The 22,778-nt window shown below is 42.3% G+C and overlaps 1 protein-coding gene across 1 annotated transcript; it reads left to right on the top strand.

Annotated features, from left to right (window-relative positions):
- On the top strand, nt 12,681–22,675 carry LOC109838268 (solute carrier family 35 member F2-like). The gene is made up of 13 exons (XM_020406724.1): nt 12,681–12,898; nt 13,441–13,541; nt 13,654–13,676; nt 13,921–13,929; nt 14,061–14,118; nt 20,181–20,372; nt 20,555–20,631; nt 20,731–20,813; nt 21,406–21,457; nt 21,711–21,779; nt 21,928–22,014; nt 22,111–22,175; nt 22,384–22,675. Exons 1-13 carry the CDS (start codon nt 12,780–12,782, stop codon nt 22,493–22,495), a joined length of 1,047 nt encoding a protein of 348 aa, XP_020262313.1. The 5' UTR covers nt 12,681–12,779; the 3' UTR covers nt 22,496–22,675.

Here is a 22,778-nt window from a genome sequence, read left to right on the forward strand (position 1 = left end):
CAGGTGCCTCTTCATTCGTTGCTGCCGAGTTGGATGCTCGCTTACAGACATGGCGCAGTACTCGGATGGTTGCCGAGCTCGAGATTCAGGTGCAGCGGGGCCGAATAGATCGAGTTGAGGCTGACCTTGCCACTAGATCATCTTCACTTGATGAGCTTGATTCTCAGATAGATCAGCTCCGGCGAGAACTCCGTGAGAAGGAGGACGCGAAGATGCACGTTCAGCAAGCACATGCTGCTTTATCTGATGAGCTGAAGTCCTTGAAGCAGACACTGGCTGAGACAGAGGAGGTTGCTGTGAGGACTTTAGCCGCGAACGAAGAGTCTGTCAGAGCTGAGTTGCAGGAGGAGCTTAGACGCTCTTATGATGAGAAGCTGTCTGAATTCAGTCAGCAGGTTCTTAGCCATGGGCTTGATGTATGATTTTATTTGCTGAAAACCTTGACATTTGATTCTCTTTAGTGGACCTGATTTTTGTCTTTATCTTTATTATGATTCCTCATTCCGTTTGAAATGATTGACCATAATACTCATAGGATTTTTGGCAAACCCTCAGCCATCAACGGATTTGATTAGCCTTTACCGACTACCGTTTGAGTCGGGCTAGCATGCGGATTGTCTAAATCCGTTCCGCATGTAACGTTGTGCTAAGAGAGTGAATTCTCTTAGACTTTGTGCTATGATGTTGAATACATAGGCTTCGCCATTGTTACGGGAATAGGCTACCCGGCGACACGTGTTAGGTGTTGACTTTAGGATTTTTGGCTAACCCCCAGCCTTCAACGGGTTTGATTAGCCTTTACCGACTACCGTTTGAGTCGGGCTAGCATGCGGATTGTCTAAATCCGTTCCGCATGTAACGTTGTGCTAAGAGAGTGAATTCTCTGAGACTTTGTGCTATGATGTTGAATACATAGGCTTCGCCATTGTTACGGGAATAGGCTACCCGGCAACGTGTATTAGACGTTGACTTATCCCTACTTAGGCTTCGGGATAAAATTCCCCAGAATCGAACTCTGGTGTCTTTTTCTTCGGAGAAAGACTAAACCGGCGACGCGTGTTAGGCGTCGGCATATCCTTTCTTAGGATTTGGGATGAAATTCCCCATGCGTGTAAGGCATGGATTTTGGTGTTACTAATAACAACCTACCACAATGTTGAATATGTGAACGGGTGTTTTTTTTGACGGTTAAGAACTAACCGGCAGCGCGGGTTAAGCGCAGACTTATCCTTGCTTAGGTTTCAGGATAGAATACCCCAGAATCGAACTCTGGTGTCTTTTTCTACGGAAAAAGACTAAACCGGCAGCGCGTGTTAGGCGCAGACTTATCACTGCTTAGGATTCGGGATAAACTTCCTAGACTGGAATTCTAGTGTCTTTTTCAATCGGTGAAAGACTAAGCCGGTAACACGTGTTAGGCGTTGACTTATCCCTACTTAGGATTCGGGATAAAATTCCCTGTACCTGTGAGGCATAGATTTTGAGAGTTGAAAAAGGTGGTGTCTTCTCTTGGGGCGAAGATGAACCCGAAATGGGAGAGGAAGAATTTTATATTCTATCTCCCGACACTAAAGAAGAAGAATTTTATATCCTATCTTTAGCTGAAAAGGAGACTCGAGGTGGGATCTCCACCCCAGAATCCGGAAAGGTGAAACTAAGAGTGAGATCTCCACTCCGAGAATCGAAAAGATTCAGATAACCCTAACTGTCGGAAGGTTTGATTACCGAACTAAAGATGAATTTCTCGTTTATCGAGAGTGAATTATGGTTTTGACCCTAACTGTAGGAAGGTTTGGCCAAATGGGAGTTTGAGGTGACCCTAACTGTAGGAAGGTTTGATCACTCGATTTGAAAGTGGACCTCTCGTTCATTGGAGGAATCGAGAGGGGATTTTGACTGTGGTCCTAACTGTAAGAAGGTTTGACCAAGTGGGTGTTTTGAGACAATCCTAACTGTAGGAAGGTTTGATCGCTCAATTTGTGGACCTCTCGTTCATTGGGGGAATCGAGAGGGGATTTTGACTGTGGTCCTAACTGTAAGAAGGTTTGACCAAGTGGGTACTTTACGTCCAGACTCTAACAGAGAGAGTGTTGAGTGCACAGACACGGTGAGAATTTGAATGAGAGTTCTTATTCATTACATTGTTGTGGTTTTGGGAACTTCCCGTTACATAAATCGTCCACCCCCAGTTTCCTCTGCGGAACTGGTTCGGACCTCTGCGGAACTGGTTCGGATATTATTCTCAGTTACCTGACCGGGTTATCCTTAAGAATATTAGCGTAATATTCCTCAGGAACTTCCCGTCAAAAGTGGGAAACAGTTTAGACTCATATACCTATTGGAGTATGCAGGGAGCAGTTTAACCTCATGCACCTGTTGGAGGATTGAGAAACAGTTTATACTCATATACTCTGTGGAGTCTTGCCGTTCTTATTTGGCTTATCTGAGCGATATGACGCCGGCTTCAACCAAGGTCTGAATGCTATTCTTGAGAGCAAAACAATCCTTGGTGGGATGAACGACCCTCCTGTGGTATGCACAGTACTTCGGGTCCGTAGTGTTGTCAGTTTCCTCCTGATTTGTGATAGGTGGTAGCTTGATCTTGTTACCTTCAAGGAGGGATTCGAAGATGGCTGGAACGTCTTCGTCCTTGAAGGAATACTCTCTTTGGAGTCTCGGACCCGAAGTCTTTTGCTGCCTTCGGGATTGCTGTTGTGACGCTTGATTAGCACCACCAGTATCTTGCCCTTACCACGGGAGGCGAAGTTAGAATTCGGAGGCTTAGTTGTTGATTAACCCCTCTCGGCTTTCTTCCTTCGGAGGAATCGCTCAGCTTGCTCCCCGCGCACCTTCAAGTCTTTCCAAGTGTCAGACGGTGCTGTTCCCATTGCTTCCAATACGTCCAATGCAAGGTTGTTGTGGCAAGTCTGTAGGATGAACTCCTCAGTGATCGGGTCCCGACAATTCATCGCCTTGTTCCGGAACCTTTTGACGAAGGTGTCGACTAACTCCCCGTCCTTCTGCTTCTCATCCAGCAACGATCCAATAGATATTTCGGTGTCGTCGTCGAAGAAGTTGGTGAGGAACTTAGTCTTCATATCGTCCCAGCTATTCACGCTACCTGGCTTGAGGCGGCGATACCAATCGAAGGCGGCTCCGCGAAGAGTGCCAACAAATGACCGTACCATCAGAGGCTCATTGCCGGAGATTACCCCCAGGTGCGATTTGAAGTAAATCAAGTGCTGAGTGGGTGAACCCTTCCTATCAAACGGCGTGAAGTTAATTAGGTTGAACTTCGTCGGATATGGGATCGATTCCCACTCTCTCGGGTATGGACAAGGAATGCCAGTCTTCTTTATCTCTTGAGCGGAAATCAACGTATTGATTTTGCTCTCGAGATTTTTGATTTTCAGACTTTCACCCGAGTTTTCGTCAGCACGATTCTGAGGTGGAAGCGTGGTGTTGTGACTAGCATTCTCGTTACCACCCCCTGCATTGACGGGAGGATTATTGGCATTACGAGCTTCATTTGTATCCTCGTCTTCCTGATGAACTTGGTTGTGATGACTTGGTTCGCCTTGCTGGTTCGTCAATGCTTGGATTTGTTGGTCATGCATTTCTCTCATGTTTTGCATGGCCATCTGCATTTCGTGCTTGAAGCTCTCTTGCTGTTTAGCCATGGCTTCCTCGAGCATTTTGGCCACTTGTTCCGCGCTTATCATCAGTGATTCGCGGGGTTGCCCTTCACTGGAGACTGTATTATCCGATGCAACCGCAGAGCAGGCATCCGATTCTTCATATTCGGAAGGTAATCTTGTCCGAACCCTACCATAAGTTCCTCGCTTGATGGCTCCGGACTGTAGACGGGTTACACGCCGGGACGCTTCCAGAAACGACTTGAGATTAACCTGTGTCGATGTCTCCTTGCTGGTCATATTAGTGGTGACCTTCGGGAATTCTCCGTCTTCAATCACCGTTCTCCTTCGTCGGAAACGCCTATGTACTCAGACAATACCGCCCGAATGAGCTTGGAACAGGGGCATTGAGTTTCTAATCCTCGAGGACTCCTCTTTCTGGTTTTCCTCGTGCTCCCATCTCGATAGTACAACTCATCGGTTTGAAGGTCTGGGTAATCTATCGCGTGTCGGCACGATTTCTCAGGTATAACGTCATAGTCATCACCAGACGATAATGTTTCCTTCTGAGAGCGAATTACCTTCTTCGGACTTTCGAGAGTCACGCGTCTCGAAACGCGCCTTTGTGGGCGCGAATTCTCGACGGGCTCCTGAACTTCAATGCGCAAAGTAGTGCGCTTGGTTGCCCTGATTTCCTCGTCATATTGAGGGTTGTGGCGACCCCCATCATGTTGATTCGTTCGGGGCTTTCTTAGTGGGCCCAAACGTCCTTGGATTGGAATTTTTCTTCGCTCCTCGGTAAGTGGATCGAGGCGCTCCAAGACTGACTTCCTTTTCTGGGATGGTCCTGCGGGATCTCCCGGAGCAGTTGTGGAAATCATCGGCGGTCTGGATTGATTCGCCGGAGGTTGAACTTTCGGAGGCTGCAGTTGTTCCTCCTTAGTCTGAATCGCTGCTTCAGACTTCGGTCTCCAAGTTTTACGGGTTGATGGCGGCTTCTTGGCCACCTCTTGGACTTGAGCTCGTGCCTGCGCTGACATTGCGCGGCGCTTGCGAATGCGCTCCTCAAGCGTCGAACGATTCCGTTTGACCCGGACCCATTCGCTCGTTGGCGGCTTGGAGGAACTGCCATTCATCGGTGGTTGAGGCTGTTTGCCTCTCCTGTTCTTCAGATCCGCGTTGTAGCGGATTTCGTCGGTTGACTCCATCGCTTTTGCGAATTCTCGGGCCAAGCGTTGGCGTCGCTTTTGGCGAGCTCTCTTTGAGAGAGTCATCACTTCTTTGGTGACGGAGGGATTGACAGAAATAGGCCTGCCCTGGTTGGAAGTTGGAGGAATCTCACCCGATGCGACTTTGGCATCAAACGGGGCGAGATCTTCGTTGGTGTTTTCTACATCTTCACACCAACGAGCTTTTCTCCTAGAGGAGAACTTCTTGGACTTCTTGGACTTGTGAGGGGAGATAGATCCGGACGAGGACACGTACTCCTCGAACTTGGTTTGGTCAAACTCATACTCGACCTCCTCCATGACCGGGATTGAGATCCGCGGCTACGACGTTACGATCTCGGCAGCGAGATCGGCGGCTCCCACTGTGGTCGCCAGATTGTTCGCGGGAAAAATCGTGTCTTTCTTCATTATTGATTCCATTGTTATCTTTAAATAACAACTTTTTGAGTTACAAAGATTCGGTCTTTTTATAAGATCCGGTTACAACGAAATCAAAAATAAAGAAAAAGATTACAACTTTCTCCTTTTATCGAACAAATCGCGAGCTCCTGTTTGCGGTCACTCGCTTTGTGGGTTCTTTGCCTGCGTCGGGGTTTATCCGTGGACCACCGCGAGATCTAGATCCGGTCGGATTTACGCAGTACGATGGGTATTATTTCACCAAGGAAATAATAGCTGGGGAGGATTAGTTCACCAAGGAAATAATCGTCCAAATCTCGGGATCAAAGGCCAAGCTTTGATCCGGAGTATGCCTGCGTAGATCTGAGATCCGGTCCTCTCGAACACCTGCCTTATTTGGCGTTGACGATCGCCGAGCACCAGATCTGGATGAACAAGTCCTCGAAGTCCCAAAGCTTGGATCTTTTTAAGTTCTGAGTCTTGAATCCAGCAGGGCTTCACCTCTCTGGGTGGCTCGGCCTTGGCCGAGCCACCCTGAGGTGGCTCGGTTTCGGCCGAGCCCCTCAGGGTGTTTGGGTTCCTGTCATTTTGTCGTTGTTCCCGTTTTGTCCGTGATTCGGTTGTGCGGTTGATTTGTCTGGACTCGATTTGTTGACCTGATTTGGCAGTAAATCCGATCCTTGACTTGGCAGTAAATCCACTTCTGAGTTCGATTCATCCGAGTTCGCTCTTGTTTGGATGACTCGTTGACTCCCCGAACCGTTGGCTTGATTCCGCACGCGAATGGATGCATTCCGTTGCTCGCGTGCGATTCGTTGACCTCGTCGCCTCGTCACTCGATGGTTTGTCGAATCACCGCGCCGAGCTATGCCAAGGGACTTATAAGTAATTTTACATGCCTACAGCCAGAGGCTTTTTTGGTTTTCTCGGGTTTGACTCGTTTCGTCGTTACGCGTATTTCATCGTTTTATTGATCTGTACACTATTTTGGTGGCCGATGAGCGTGCGGGCTACTTGGTGGTGGTCGGTGAGCACGCGGGCCACTTGGTTCGCTGATTTAGTGGCTGATGAGCGTGCGGGCCACTTGGTGGTGTCCGGTGAGCACGCGGGCCACTTGGTTCGCCGATTTGGTGGCCGATGGGCGTGCGGACCACTTGATGGTGGTCGGTGAGTGCACAGGCTATTCGGTTCGCCGTTTCGCTTCATGTGTTCATCTGCGTTGGATAATCCACTTAGACTTAGATAATGGCGTTCATCACCTTCTCTTTGTCTCGAGCTGTATTCGGGGACCTATAGGCAATTTTTGACGCCTAGAGACACCACCAAAGCCGAAGAAAAGAACAGACTTGAATTGGGCATGGAAGGAATAAGGCCACCTGATAGGTTCAAGCCATGAAGTCCAGAAGCTAATTGATCAATCCCCATGGTTGGTGTGAATGAAGAGAACAAGGCACGAGGAAGATATGACTGCGGTGACGTCCAAAACGTTGTTGTGGACGTGGGGAACGTTTGTTGATTGTGCAAAAGAGAGTATAGAATATTTAATTCACCGATGGAGGGTGTGGGAGGCATCGACAGAGGTAATGAAGTCGTGAAAGGTTGAGTTGTCTCGGAAAAGACATAGGAGAGCGGGATTGATGTTGCCGAAATTGGATTGTCCGATGGAATTGGAGTCGTCGAGGCCAGAGATGGAATTAGAGTCGTCGGGATCAATGTGGAAGAAATAGGGAAGGAGGAAGTTGGATTCCCTGAGAAGCTCAAAGAAGATGAAGTCAAAGTTGAGATGATTGTTGTACTCGAGGAAGATGACGTCGAAGAAGATGAAGTCATGGAGGATGATGCTAAGAACGCCATGAGTTGTTGGGATTGCTACAGTTTCAGAGCTCTCTCGGGTGAATAGTACATGCTGCAATGAACAATGCTCTCGGGCGATGAAACAATGCTCTCAGGAGAAAGATGGCTAGGGTTTTACTGGATCTCTGATACCATGTGAAATACTATGAAAAAGAGAAGAGAGATGGCAGAGGAATTAGGGTTTCGGCATACCTAATAGAGGAGCCGATATCTATATTTATATGAGGTAATTTACATATTACATATATACCCGTTTGGTGGAAAATTTGTAATAAGAAAATGAAAGAATTGAATTTGATTTATTCCCTCTAACAGACTTAGAAAAAGAATGTTTACAATTCTCTCAACCTCAATTACAATTTAAATTTCCTGATTACAAAAGAGAAGAGAATTGATGCGAATTCTCTCCTTTGTTTAAGTCTGGGTTCTTCACGGTAGCAATGAGATGCCTCCCTCGAATGCTCGTGTCGAGTTTGCTTCTCGTTGACGATCCGAACGTCTTGAACTCGTGGAACACGGTTGAACCCTCTTGATTGATGTCAAGGATAACTTGCATGACAAGTTTGAAACTCTGAACGAGTTGATAACTCAGAGCGAGTTTAAACTCTTGAAAAAGAGTTGATTTAAACCGAAAATCGGTTAATAGCCCAGGATGAAAGCTCTCTGTTGTTGAACGTCGATGAAGGATGAACGCCGATCTCCCCCTTTGAGATTTTATGCCAGAAGTCTCTCAATGGTCTCCGATCTTGATCTACCCAAAAAAGATCCTCCTGAACTCTCCTGAATTTTAAGGTATTTATAGGGGATTAAGGGGTGCAACCGCCCCCTTAATTCGCTCCTAAGTGGGGTTGTAATCTCCTCAAATCGTGGGAAACGATTTTGGAACCGTTCAGCTCATGTTTGAAAGAGTCAAACGTCAAAAATGGCATTCTGGGCCCGAACTCTGCGTTTTAGAACTGAAACGCATAGTTGGGCATATTTTGGCGGCTAAGGACACACAAGTCGCTCTGCATTTTGAGTCTGAGACGCAGGAATGAACTCTGTGTTTGGATCTGGAATGCAGAGTTGAGTTCTGCGTTTTGGGCTGAAAATGCAGTAATGAAGTCTGCGTTTGGATGTTACAACGCAGTGAAGATCTCTGTGTTTTGATGTTACAACGCAGGGAGGACCTCTGTGTTTTTTGATGTTGCAACGCAGGGAGGACCTCTGCGTTTTGATGTTGAAACGCAGGTCTGACCTCTGCGTATTGATATGAAGAGACCATCAATTTGTGGTATCTTTTACTAGAGCGTTGCAAATATCATCATCTTGTAATCTTCTTCTTGGCTCTTTGAAAATATGAGAGTCGTCAGATTGCAACTTCCGATGTTGATTGTGAAGGCTGTTGATTAGAGCTTTCATCAGTTGTTACGAAGGTCGTCAGATTATAACATTCATCGATCTACGTGAAAGTTTTTAAATTATAGCCTTCTGGAAGCCGTCAAATTATAACTTCTATCATCGGTGTTTGATGGGGATCAGCTATCTGCAGTGATTTTTAGACAACCTACAATACCCTTTATGTATTACAATTGCTCTATTACATCTGCAGTGATTTTTAGACAACCTACAATACCCTTTATGTATTACAATTGCTCTATTGTTATCGTTGTCGAGACTATCGTGTCGCAACCGAAGATCAAAATCTCGGTTGATTCACCGGTCGAGTACGAGTTCGACGAAGCCAAGTTCAAGGAATATTTCTCCTCGTCTTCATCAAAATCATCCTCTCCTTGCAAATGCAAAAAGATATTATCTTTGAAGGAGGCATATTCACTGATGAAAGGTACAAGTGACTCCTCTCTAATTAAGAAGTTATCCAATCAAGGTACGCCAACTCTGACGAAGAGGGCTCGTCAGAGACGACGCCAACGCCAATCTCATTAAATCGCTAAGGCATTAGAACAAGTTGACGGGGTTCAATATTATGCAAACTTGGAGTCTAGGAGGCGTCAAGCAACCGAATCACTTCAACAACGTGTTATTGACAAATCCTCCAAGCCATCGACGGAAGAATGGATCTTTATCAAAAGGAATCGTTCAACCCAGAAGGAACGAATCCAAAGGCGTTGTGCACGTGCTACACACACTCGTATCCTTTTGCAAAAGGCACAAGGCATGAAGAAGGAAGAGGTGGCCAAAAAACCACCAAAACCACGCTAAGTCTGGAGGCTAAAGTCCAAAACGGCATAAAAAACAACTCCAACAGCAGCTGAAAAGATCAGAAATCCCGAGTCACTTCAGGGTGACTCGGCCAAGCGCGGGTCACTCTAGGTTGACTCGGCCAAGTGCGGGTCACTCCAAGGTGACTCGCGCCAAGCCCGAGTCACCTCAAGGTATCCCGTGCCTAATTCGCCTCCCGTAGCCGTTTCTTGGCTTTCGTCAATCCTCGTTCCTATTCTAGTTAATCCCGTACCTCCAGAGAAGTCTCATGACAGTGTTGACCTATTGAAATTCATGGTTATGACGGCGGTCCATCTTGGTCCTTCACACGAAGATCGTGGCAAAGCTCCGATGGATAAAACCCGAGTAGTTCCTCAGGCTAGGGTTAGTACAAACACTCCCGTCAAGCCAAAGGCCGATCAAAGGTGTTCTGTCACCTCCAAACAAATTAGGGCACCTCATTGTATATGTTCGTGCATCATGCACAAGAGGACTCCTGGCATTGATTTCCTGGGGGTTCGTATTGAAACCCAGGAGCCCGTTAAGGTTCCACGCTCGTAAGGGGATGATCCTAAATGTGTAACTCCTGATGTGACCTTGGATCGTTCAAAGGTAACAACAATTCGTCCCGAGAATATCAACAAGGTTCTTCATCCCCAAAAGCAAATGTGTCCGTCAAAAGACAATGTTATACTTGGGGCATCACACTAACAAGCGATGGATTACTCCAATGAGTTGCACCATCAGGCTGGGGGTGTGAATATATATATATAATATAATTTGTTTATGTAATTTCTATAAGTATTTACAATTTGTTTATGTATAATATGTGAATGACATGAATATTTTGGGCTACTTAGTCTAGTGATAAAATTTAGGAGTTTGGAAAGAAATATATAATATAATTTGTTTATGTAATTTCTATAAGTATTTACAATTTGTTTATGTATAATATGTGAATGACATGAATATTTTGGGCTACTTAGTCTAGTGATAAAATTTAGGAGTTGTTCAAATCCTATCCACAACATATATATTTAAAGGTCTTTGATTGGGTCTTGGGGCTCTTTGAATTCTACAATTTTTTTTTAATTTTGTTTGTTTCTATAAAATGTATAATTAATTTATATCATTTTAAATTCTATAATTTTTATATTTGTAAATTACATAATTATAAATGATTAATAAAATAATTTTTTTATCAAAATTGTGTTTATTTTTTGCGTTGTTTTTTTGAAAATTTAAAAAAAAAGTTTAAAAAACAAAGAAAACCGGCCCGGTTCGGGGCAACCGGGCCCGGGTCCGGGCTCCGGTTTTGCCCGGCCCCGATGGACAGGCCTAATTACGGGTATTGATAAATAAGAATTGCATAAGCTGGATTATTGCTTAAGAATCGAATCCTAATTAAATGCACGTATGATGTCTCTTCTACCTATACTCTGTTCATGGTATTAGTGAAGCACCCAAAAAAAAGGAAAAGAAGGAAACAAAAATACTTAAATCGTTCAACTAGTATAACACAACGAAGCTGGTAGATAAGCCTTCTTGCATTGACTTTCCTGTATAAAGTCGTTCTTTTGACTATACAAAAAAAAAGGGAAAAATGTGTCGAGGCCCAAAAAAAAGAAACGGAAAAAATGTGTCAAGGCAAGAAAAAAAGAAAGCTCTTATGATCTAGCCCCCTAAAGTTTTTCCCATATGCTTTAACCCCAAAAGCACCAATAAATTGTGATATAGCCCATTTTCACACTCTCACAAATATTAACCCCAAAAGTTTCGAAAATAACCCCTCCCCTTCTCTTCTTCTTCTTCTTCTTCTTCTATGTGTCTTTCTTCTCCTCCTCACTCCTAACTGCTCCTTTCTCCTCTTCTTCTCCCCTAACCTTACCTTCCCCCCAAACCTATACCCTTAACCCTTTACCCAAAAACTGATGCGCGTTTTCTCCCCCCTCTCTCTTCTCTCGCTCAGACTTATGTAAGCTCAAGAGAACAAAAAAAACCCTAGATTTGAACTCAACCCTGCACAAGATCCCTCAAAAGTTTGTTAAAAAAGTGGAAAATGACCGAAAACCAATTCGAAGAAGGGTGAAGGAGACAACACCCACTTCGAAGTTGTTCATCGTCGGCGTCCCTCGGATCCGACGACAAAAGAAGGCTCTTCCAGAATCATTCGCCTCCCCCTCTACATTGTTATCCCCCGTCGGTGGTTCTTCTTCTCCGACGTCCGCCTCATCTAAGAATGAGGACAATAACGAGACAACAGTGACTATATTGCCCATGAAAAGAGGACCAAATTTTATCCACCAGACTCTTACGCTTGTGACTTTATTTGCATGGTGGCGTTAGGCGAGAAGGCTATATTCTCAATGTTAAGTACTATAACAAGCTTTTCTGAATTAAAATTTGATGTGTCTGAAAGACTGAAAGTATCTCAAAATGCTTTATCATTGATATATAAATCTGAGAGGCACCCGAATTTGAGTTTTTTTGTTGATAATGAAGATGATTTGAAGTGCACACTAGAGCATAATCGAAATAGTGGTTATATGGAGATTCATATGCAAGTTGTTGTTATTATAAATGTTCTATTTTTGAAAGAAAAAAAACAGAAAGTTCTAACTGAAATGTAAGTAATTAATAAACTCTTTTTAAATTTTGGCTTTGTGTGATGTTATTTTTGTGATTTCAGATTCCATAGCATAGACGAATAATAAAGGTTAACTTTAATGTTTACATGTTAATTCTTCCAGTTATGTGTTAAGTATCACATCTATCTGTTTTTTTACCAGAACATGTTAAATTTTAGGGTTTTCTGTTGACTATCATAGTTATATGTTGACTTTTAACTGAACATGTTAACTTTCCTCCTAGTCTGTTAACTTTCACCCAAACCTGTTAACTTTCATTGCTTTGTGCTTTGGTGCTTTGTGTTAACTTTCACCCAAACCTGTTAACTTTCATTGCTTTATCTTTAATAAAGCACATGGAAATTTTTTCAAAGGGTTGGGCCACAAGAGCTTTCTTTTTAGGGGCCGTTTGTTTTTAGTTTTTTGAGATGAAAAGAAGAGGAAAGCTGCCACAGTTTTGACAACTGTGGCAGCTTTCCTTCATTTTCATGGTAAAAAAAAAAGTTCCAAACGGGCCTTAAGGGGCCTTGGCCCTTGTCACGGTTCTCCAAAAGAAAAAGGAAAAAGATTATTTTCTTATGGGTGCATTATTAATGATAGGGGTTTTTGCATTTAACCCCTAATTTTTGCATAATCACTTCATGGGGAAAATTTATCGACCCCCTAATATCGACACTTAATTGTTTATTAATCTACAACATTTATACCCTTCGACGAACTATCTGTTGCTATGCCCTTCTCTTTTTACCCCCTCTCGCCTTCACTCAAGTCAAACACCTTTTCTCTACTCCAGCAAAATCACTCCTAATCCCGCTTTCTTCTCTTCCTCAGAAATGGCCGAGGATCTTGAGCTCGCTGGAGACGAAGACGAGCTCCAAATATTATCTAATAACATCAGCAATCACAAAATCTCCCTTGACATTGAGCTTGATTCCGCTAACCCAGTAACCAGGTTCTTTTCTTTGCTTTGATGTGTGGCAACAAATGTCAAAATTAGGCAGATGGGCTACTGATATTTAAAAGTTTACTCAACCCTTGCACACGTCTCTGCCATTGATGTTGCTTGTTTAGATCGAAGTCATTGTTCCTCAATTTTACAGATATTTTTAGCAAAGAACCATCTTTTGGCAGAGCGATGAGTACCCTTTTCATGAATTGAGAATTTGGGCTTTCCTAAAAGTGAAGTTACCTCTTTTACTCTCTTTTTTTTAACTGCCAATTGTTTGTACTCTCCCATTGATTGGACACAGAAGTTGATAGCTCCTCAACTAGCCTTCATGTATTCCTTTCAACAGCCAGTCTTCATGTAGTTTTTCTCCTAAAGCTCCTTTTAACAACCAGTCTTGGTGTATTCCCTTCAACAACCAGTCTTCATGTATTTCTTCTTCTAAAGCTCTCTCTCTCTCTCTCTTCCTCTCTCTGTCTGAAGACACTATATAACATTTAGTTTTCTGGGTTTTTACTATAAACAAAATCAGTGATGGGAACTGACAGGAATCAGAAATGGAGGCTGGTGCTTGTGCTGATTTTGGGGCAGCTACTTTCTCTCTTTCTTGCAGTTGCTAGCTTCACTTCTTCTTATATAGCAGATTTGGGTAAATCTCTCCTCAAATGCCCATCATCATATAAAGCTCTCTTATATTCATTGGACAAATTTTCAAAACCAACCTATTTACAAATTTAATCGCAGAAAATAACCTATTTCAGATTTAATTGCAAAAACCGACCTGGTTTCAGCCCTGGAGCTGAAACCAGGTCGGTTTTTGAAAAATTTTATCCGAAACTTCACGGGAGTTGAACTCCCGTGAAGTTTCGTAGTTCAAAATTTTTTTTTTGTACTGGGAAACTTCACGGGAGTTCAACTCCCGTGAAGTTTCGAAAGTTTTTTCACAAAAACCGACCTGGTTTCAGCGCCAAGGCTAAAACCAGGTCGGTTTTTGCAATTAAATCTGAAGTGGGTTGTTTTCGCGGCAGAAACTAATGGTAATCCTTGATTTTTTTTTTTTGGCTAATTCGGAATACTATTATTGATTTCTGAGTTGGTCAGTATTATTAGATTTTACTTCGACTTCTGATATTAAAGGAAAATGACTGTAATGTTTTTGGGTCTGCAGGTTCCTTGGTATTGGTATATCATCTTGGCCATCATTGATGTACAAGCAAACTATCTATGTAAGCACACATTTCATTTCTTCTCGTTGTTTATGGTAAAAGTTTTTGGCACGACTTTATTGCAACTGTGAAATAATTGAAAATAGTCCGGTGGCTTTTCATTTTAAGAAGTGCAATTTTTTTGTTTACTAGTTTCTTTATGACACATTGTATGAGTTCAACCTCATAAGTATTTTATGATAGACTAGAGAAATATATCATAAAAATGAAATGTTAAAGTTGCTTTCCCCTTTTAAATTTTGTTATAAGACTTTTTACCTTATTGTGCTTGTTTGGGCTATGCTTTGGAGTCTAGTTTTTCCCCCAATCATGTGTTTGTGGCCTTGCTGTTAGCCAGCAGCCTCCAGCAACTATTGTTGAATTTTAATTAAGTGACGGGCCCCACTTATTTAATATTCCACCGAAAGTTGCTGTGACGTTTGAAAACTAAAAAGGTGGCGGGTCTTATCAATAAAATATTATTAGTGACGGGTCTCACAAATAATATTTTATTTATGCATAGTATTTCCCAAATACTATAAATAATGTCAAAACTCTTCAGGAAAAATCATCCCAGAAACAACTCCTCGTATAGAAAAGTGAGAGAAAGAAAAGATAGAGAGTTTTTTCTTAATATCAAGGAGAGAGTTTGTGAGAATACTTGGAATATATCTTGATCAAGAGAGAGTGTTCTCTTTGATCTAATTCTTTTGGAATATAAAAGAACTAGGCGTCGTTTTTGCACCGTGGAGTAGCTCCGGAAGAGTGAACCACGTCATATCTGTGAGTATTGTGATTGAATTTGTGTTTTTATTCTGTAATTCCAAAATCATTTAGGTGTGTATTGCGTCTCCGTTCGAGGCGTTCTTGTTGACGTATACCCTAACAACTGGTATCAGAGCCTGACTTAGAGTATATATATCTGCTTATCGTATGCTCTGTGGCTGTCACTAAAAGTGGATTATTCACATCATAAAATAAGTTAGATTATCATTTACTCTTTAAAAGTACTGAGCACTATTCACGAGTACGGTACTATTCATAAGTATTATTACTATTCACAAATACGGTTTGTGAAAAGACGGAATCTTTCGCCATGGGAGACAATAGGCTTTGGATTGAGAAATTCGGCAGCCAAAATTTTAGGTATTGGAGGATGCAAATAGAAGACTATTTGTACCAAAAGGATCTCTTCCTATCCCTCTAATGAGTGGAGGGGAAACCTGAGAAGATGGACGATGATAAGTGGAAGGTGCTCGGTTGTAAAGCACTTGCCACCATCAGGCTCAACCTTCACCAATATGTGACTTACAACGTCTCACATACGACCACCACCAAGGAGTTGATGGAGGCCTTGGAGGCGCTGTATGAGAAGCCGTCTGCTTCAAATAAGATGTACCTGATGAAAAAACTATTCAATCTAAAGATGCAGCAAGGAGCTCGCGTGACGGATTTTTTGAACGAATTTCAGGCTGTGGTGCAACTGCTTGCTGTAGTGGATCTCTAGTTCGACAATGATATCCAAGCTCTTCTGTTACTTTCTTGTCTACCAGATTCGTGGGAGAATTTGGTGATGACGGTGAGCAACACCAATGACGGTGAGCAACACCAATGACAATGACAATGACAATGATAAGATGAAGCTCGACACGGTGTTTGGGGTAATTCTGGATGAAAAATCTCGCCGCAAAGTCTCAGGAACTGAGACCTCTAGCAGTGGGAGTATTCTACATGTCAAGGCACGAGGGCGTGCACAGAAGGGTAGGGGACGACGAGACCGATCAAAGTCTAAAGGGAAGTCTAAAGGGCCGAATCCGAATGGTTACGGTGAAGGAAAGTGCTTTAGATGTGGAAAGAATGATCATTTTGTACGGGACTATAAAGTTTCTGTTCTAGCATCAACAAGGGATGATCAGCCTAACGGTGCAGCCAATCTCATGCACGAAACAGATTCGGATGCGCTTCTCCTATCCTTAGAAGACAAAAGCAATGCGTGGGTCATCGACTCTGGCGCATCTTTCCGTGCAACCTTACAACAAAAGTTGCTTTTATCGTTCGTGAAGGACTTGCGGACAGTCTATCTTGGTGATGATCAACCTTGTAAGGTTTCCGAAAAGAAAAATTGCACCAAGATAGAGGGCGGGTCCACCTTAACACTAAACAACGTTCGACATGTATCAGATCTCAGGCGGAATCTTATATCAGTCGGGCAACTGACCGACTCCGGTTACAGAGTATCCTTCGAACAGGAAAGCTAGAAGGTGTCCAAGGGTGCCCTGATGGTGACACATGACAAACGTGAGGAGTCTCTCTACATCGCCAACGGGAAGATCGGCCACCTGCTTGCCGCAGGACAAGCATCATCATCATTATCCGTCGACTGCATGACTTGACATCGACGACTTGGCCATATGAGCGAGAAGGGGATGCAGATTATGGCCACAGGAGAGGCTTCCGGGTCTGAGCAAGATCAATCTGACTTTCTGTGAGGACTGCATCCTAGGAAAATAGAAGAAGGTGGGCTTCAAGAAGATTAGACCGGCTTTATAAATGCAGAAATTGGAGTTAGTGTACACCGACGTGTGGGGACCTATGCAAGTCCCATATGTTGGCAACTCTCTTTACTTTGTCACTTTTATTGATGATGCTACTAGAAAACTGTGGGTGTTCTTCTTGAAGCATAAGTCAGATGTTTTTATCATCTTCAAGAAGTGGCTTGCCTGTGTGGAGAACGAAACAGGAAATAAGTTGAAGTGTCTAAAGTCTGATAATAGAGGTGAGTATTGCAGCCAGGAGTTTGAGAACTTCTGCTCATCCCATGGGATTAGGAGACTGAAGACCGTCCCAGACACCTCAGCACAACGGAGTGACAGAGTGTATGAATTGCATTATCTTAGAGCGCGCCAGAAGTATGGGGATCCACTCCAGATTGTTCAAGAGTTTTTGGGCCGAAGTTGTCAATACTGCTACATACTTGATCAACCGCGAGCCATCAGCGACTCTCAGTTATGAAATACCTGAAAAGGCTTGGACCCGAAAGAAACTGGAACTAGAGCACTTACGAGTATTTGGTTGTGACGCCTATGTCATGACTAATCCTGCAGACCGGTTAAAGTTTGATTCAAAGTCAAAGAAGCTCTCTTTCATCGGCTATGAAGGAGATAAGTATAGGTATCGTTTTTGGGATCACGATGCGCGCAAGGTGGTGCGCAGTCGTGACATCGCATTCTATGAGAATGCTGTGTACAAGACCAAAGAGGTGAGTGAGAGTCAGCTATCTCCCCCTCTTTTCTCTGATATTGCTAACAGTGAGGACGACGGTGAGATATCAATTAGCATAGAAGACTAAGACCAAGAGAACGTGTCGGATTCACAACAGCAGGTTCCAGCAGAACTGCCGATCGCAGTTCGTAAAGCTCCAAGAAATCCAAGGGTGGCAGAGAGGTACCTTTCTATCATGAATTATTTTCTCCTGACTGACAGTGGTGAGCCTTAGAGCTATGAGGAGGTCCAGTAGACCGGCAAAGCTCGGGATGAGTGGGAGTCTGTCATGGAGGAGGAAATGAAATCCTTGATAAAGAATGGGACTTGGGAGCTCGTAAAGTTTCCAAAAGAGCGAAAGACCCTTCACAATCGATGGATTTATCGGGTCAAGGATGAAGCCGATGGACGGAGACGCTACAAGACAATGCTTGTAGTGAAGGGCTATGAGCAGAAAGCAGTGATTGACTATTCTGATGTTTTCACTCCCGTCGTCAAGTTGACCACGACCCGGACTGTGTTGAGCATTGTGGCAGTTCGAGATCTCCATCTAGAGCAGGTGGATGTGAAGACGACATTCTTTTATGGAGATTTGGAGGAAGAGATCTATATGCATCAACCAGTGGGCTTCGAGGAACGAGGCAGGGAAGACCTCGTGTGTCGCCTGCGCAAGAGCTTGTATGACCTGAAGCAAGCTCCGCGACAGTGGTACATGAAGTTCGAAAACTTTATGGAGGAGAACGATTTTCTTAAATGCGACACATATCACTGCTGTTTTGTTAAGAGATGTGACGAATCCTATATAATACTTTTGATTTATGTTGATGACATGTTGATTGCTGGGCCCGACTTGGCCCGCATTAAAGAACTCAATGGGCGTCTCTCCGAGTGCTTCGAGATGAAGGATCTGGGTCCAGCAAACCAAATTCTTAGGATGAGGATCATTAGAGACAGATCAACACGGAGGCTGAGGTTATCTCAGAAGGTCTACATTGAGAAGATTTTTGAAAATTTTAGCATGGAGAAAGCTAAATCGGTGGGCTCGCCGTTTGCGAGCCATTTCAAGCTATCGAAGCCCAAGCACCAGAGACTGCTGAAGAGCATGAGTTTATGGCCAACATACCATACGCATTTGCCGTCGGGAATTTGATGTATGCGATGGTGTGCACGAGACCAGATATTGCACAAGGAGTAGGAGTTGTAAGCCGCTTCATGAGCAATCCGGGGAAACAACACTAGTGCGGGTCAAGTTACTTCTACACTATTTGAGATGCTCGTACGACCATTATCTTGAGTATGGCGGGGCGGATTTACAGCTAGAAGGCTTTTGTGATGCAGACTACGCCGGGGACATAGACTCAAGAAGGAGCAAGGGCGGCTACATCTTCATCTTGGGTGGTGGAGCGATAAGTTGGAGATCCAAGTTGCAGGATACTATGGTTTTGTCAACAACCGAAGCAGAGTACGTGTCTGCAGCAGAGGCAGCAAAGGAGTTGCTATGGTTGAAAGCTTTTCTTTTATCGCTTGGAGTAAGCTTTGAGAAATACTTCATCCATTGCGACAGTCAGAGTGCCATTCACTTGTCAGAGAACGATGCATTTCATGCTCGGACCAAGCATGTTAACGTGAAGCACCATGTCATACGGAAATGGCAAAGCAGGAACGAGTTCAAGCTTGTGAAGATTGATACGAGGTATAATCCAGCTGATATGCTGACCAAGCTAGTTCCACTCGAGAAGGTGAGGCTGTGTGCAGCCTCATATGGCCTCCGTTGAGGACCGTGCAAGACGCCAAAGATACAAGACATCTGGATGGTGCAACCAAGAATGATATGAAGATATGGTTGATAATTAATCAAATCTTCAAGTGGAAGATTGTTAGCCATCAGCCTTCAGCAGCCATTGTTGAATTTTAATTAAGTGGTGGGCGCCACTTATTTAATATTCCACCGAAAGTTGCTGTAATATTTGAAAAATAAAAAGGTGGCGGGTTCTATCAATAAAATATTATTAGTGGCGGGGGGGGGGGATCCTATCAATAAAATATTATTAGTGGCGGGTCCCATCAATAATATTTTATTTGTGCATAATATTTTTCAAACACTATAAATAGGGCCAAAAGTCTTCAGGAAAAATCATCCCAGAAACAACTCCTCTTATAGAAGAGTGAGAAAGGAAAAATAGAGCATTTTTTCTTAATATCAAGGAGAAGATTTGTGAGAATACTTAGAGTGTATATTGATCAAGAGAGGGTGTTCTCTTTGATCTAATTCTTTTGGAATATAAAAGAACTGGGCGGCGTTGCACCGTGGAGTAGCTCCGGAAGAGTGAACCACGTTATATCTGTGAGTACTGTGATTGAATTTGTGTCTTTATTCTGTGATTCCAAAATCATTTGGGTGTGTATTGCGTCTCCGTTCGAGACGTTCTTGTTGACGTATACCCTAACACTTGCATCTTAGAGAACATTCCCCTAACTTCTCTTTAAGACCTATCCATTTTTCCTCTAATAAGGGAAAAACAAAATTTTTCCTCTAATAAGGGAAAAACAAAAATCTAATTTTAGGAGAAAAGAATTGCCTCATACAAACATTTCATTTCAAAATAAACACTTCCCAGAATTAGGAGAGGGTTAATATTTCAATTAGAGATGATGAAACCCTTGAAGGACTGAAAGTCAAACTATTCCAGAGGATCGGTTTTCCTACTTCTCTTGATTAAAGTTAACCTAAGGTTTAATATTCAGAGCTACTGACAATCTATTTTCTTTGCTAGATTTTTTCCAATATGAAAGGTTTGATTGATGTAGATTTTATGTTGCAGTTGTGAAGGCATATCAATACTCATCCATTACAAGTATAACGCTACTCGACTGTTGGACTATACCGTGGGTCATAATCCTCACCTGGTTCATTTTAAAGACACATTATTCTCTATGGCAATTCTTTGGTGCAGCTATTTGTGTCATAGGCCTTGCGTTGGTGCTTCTTTCAGATTCCAGGGCATCTCAAGGAGGTAGAGTTTTTTCAAGAGAATTGAAATTATTACTGAAGAAAATATAGTTCATTGGCATAGAATATTAAAAGATGGGATGTGATACTTGATGGCTTTCTATTTCCAGTAATTATCCTTAGAAAAAGTGGTGAGAAGTTTTTTGTATGTTGTCCAAGTGATCGCTACGAGTTTTGCTCTTGTAGGTGGAAGAAATCCTCTTTCGGGTGATACACTAGTAATTATGGGGACATTTTGTTATGCACTAAGCAATGTTGGAGAGGTAGTGTTTTTGTTTATTGTTGATATTAATTTCCTATCAAAAATTCGATTGTAACAATCGTGTTATAAATCAGTGTTTCATTATTTTCTTAAATTGCAGGAATATTGTGTCAAGAAAAAAGATCGAGTTGAAGTGGTTGCCATGCTTGGTATCTTCGGTGTGCTAGTTACTGCGTGTGAGATGTATCCTTTCAGTTGTTCGATAGCATGAAAGTACAGACTCAATTTAACATTCTTATCAGTCCACTCTTTTCCTTCTGATGCCAGAAATCAATAGTTACTTTCCAATCTCTTCAGTGATAACCAATTACCTAAGTTGTGTTGCTTGTAGAGTAACTAAAAATGATAAGAGAATGGTAAAAAGTAAAATACTCTTTTGAGATGTGTATGTTACCAAACAATTTCAGGCATAACCACATATTTCTGAAAAACTTCTACTGTAGTTTATTTGATAGTTTATTTAAGTTTAGATGTTCAGAAAGCATAAATGAAAGACTTAAGGCCTTGTGTTTCTTGTGGGTGGAGTAGGTGCTTTTGGTATTTAGTGAAGTCTCTTGATTTTTTGCCAACCATATAGAACCACCTTAGCTTTCTTTATCAAAATGCATCCTTTATTCGAGAATGAATTTTAGGATTATGCCTTTTCTGATTAAAACCTACATATCCAGCATACACTTATAATCTTATAAAACAATGTTTCATTTAAGTGTACATGTCATGTTTATCCCTATCATATCTGTTCTCCTCTATTGTTTTAATTCCATAACCTTCTTAGATCTATATTTGAGAGGAAGGATCTAGCATCGGTCCAGTGGTCTACAACAATTGTAAGTTATCTGTCATCTGAACGCTTTCAGAATTTAATCTCTGTAGATCTAGATTTTCAGTCTTATCCCAAGGATATTTCCTAATTCTTTTTCCAAAACCAATTAAATTGCATATATTTGTTGAGAAGACATTATCTCAAACTTGTATATTACAAAACTATGAGACTTGATATGACATTGTATTGGCTAAGGTGTATTCTTTTTATGTATCGGTTTTGAAGAAACCGACACATGAGTTTATTTAAATTTTCAGGTTGCCTTGTTTGCTGGCTTTGCAGCAGCATCGTTTTTGTTCTATGCACTGGTCCCTTTTCTTCTCAAGGTTTGTTCTCTGCACATCTTTGATACCGAAGTTAATTAAAGTCGACACTAACATGGAGGACATAGTTGAATTATAAGCACTTCAGTCTAGCAATGTAGTCTGATTAATAATTCCTAGTTTTTGAATACTAATGAGTGTCGCTTTACAGCTAAGCGGGTCAACTCTCTTCAATCTCTCCCTTCTCACATCAGACATGTGGGCGGTTCTTATTCGTCTTTATTTTTATAAACAACAGGTTACATCTCATCTATGATACTAGGTGAAAACTAACTTGTCATTTATTTCACTATTTATTGATTGGTGACTTTTGCATCTACAAAATTCATTGTAGGTAAATTGGTTGTATTTTGTTGCATTTGCGATTGTTACAGCTGGATTGATCATATACTCATTGAAGTAAGTTGCTTTCTGATTTATAAAATTCACATTTAACAAAATGCTTATGTAGGGTTTGACAATAAATAATAATAATAATAATAATAATAATACATGCTCCACATGTATATGACTAATAAATTCTTTGTGCAATACAAATCGACATTTACATGCTATAGTTGAAATTTAATTGTGCTCGCACTTATACTTTCCTTTGCATTTTTACTAGTGATACTACTGATTCCAGCACCAGCATTGCTGGCACTGCTGAGACATGGGATGAGGAAGCTAAACTACTAACTGAAGAGAACTCCTTGCACGAAGAAGTTGTAACTAGCTGAAATGGGGGATGCATTGGGCAAAATAAGTTTATGCCGAATGATGCAAACATAAATTTTATTGAAATCTACAAGGAATTGTAAAGATCAACACTTGACACAAGATCAATGTCCGAAAGTTTAAATGACCAAGCAATATCATTCCTCTGAAACTTTCAGCCGGAGGAAAAACTTTTTGAGTTGCAAGCAGAAGAGAAGTTGTCAGACTGGATGCACGTGTATGCTTTTGCTCTTTTTCTTAGATATATAAGGATGACGGTAAGTTTTTTCGGGTAAGCTTGGCGTA

Source organism: Asparagus officinalis, chromosome 4 (assembly GCF_001876935.1).
Source record: "Asparagus officinalis chromosome 4, Aspof.V1, whole genome shotgun sequence".
Classification (NCBI taxonomy): domain Eukaryota; kingdom Viridiplantae; phylum Streptophyta; class Magnoliopsida; order Asparagales; family Asparagaceae; genus Asparagus; species Asparagus officinalis.

Bases quoted from the DNA above. Each gene is read 5' to 3' on its own strand.
- LOC109838268 (XM_020406724.1), top strand. From the start codon at position 12,780: ATGGCCGAGGATCTTGAGCTCGCTGGAGACGAAGACGAGCTCCAAATA. The intron at 13,542-13,653 runs GTAAATCTCTCC...AACCTATTTCAG, and splicing joins TTCTTATATAGCAGATTTGG to ATTTAATTGCAAAAACCGAC. The intron at 21,458-21,710 runs GTAAGTTATCTG...TTAAATTTTCAG, and splicing joins TCCAGTGGTCTACAACAATT to GTTGCCTTGTTTGCTGGCTT.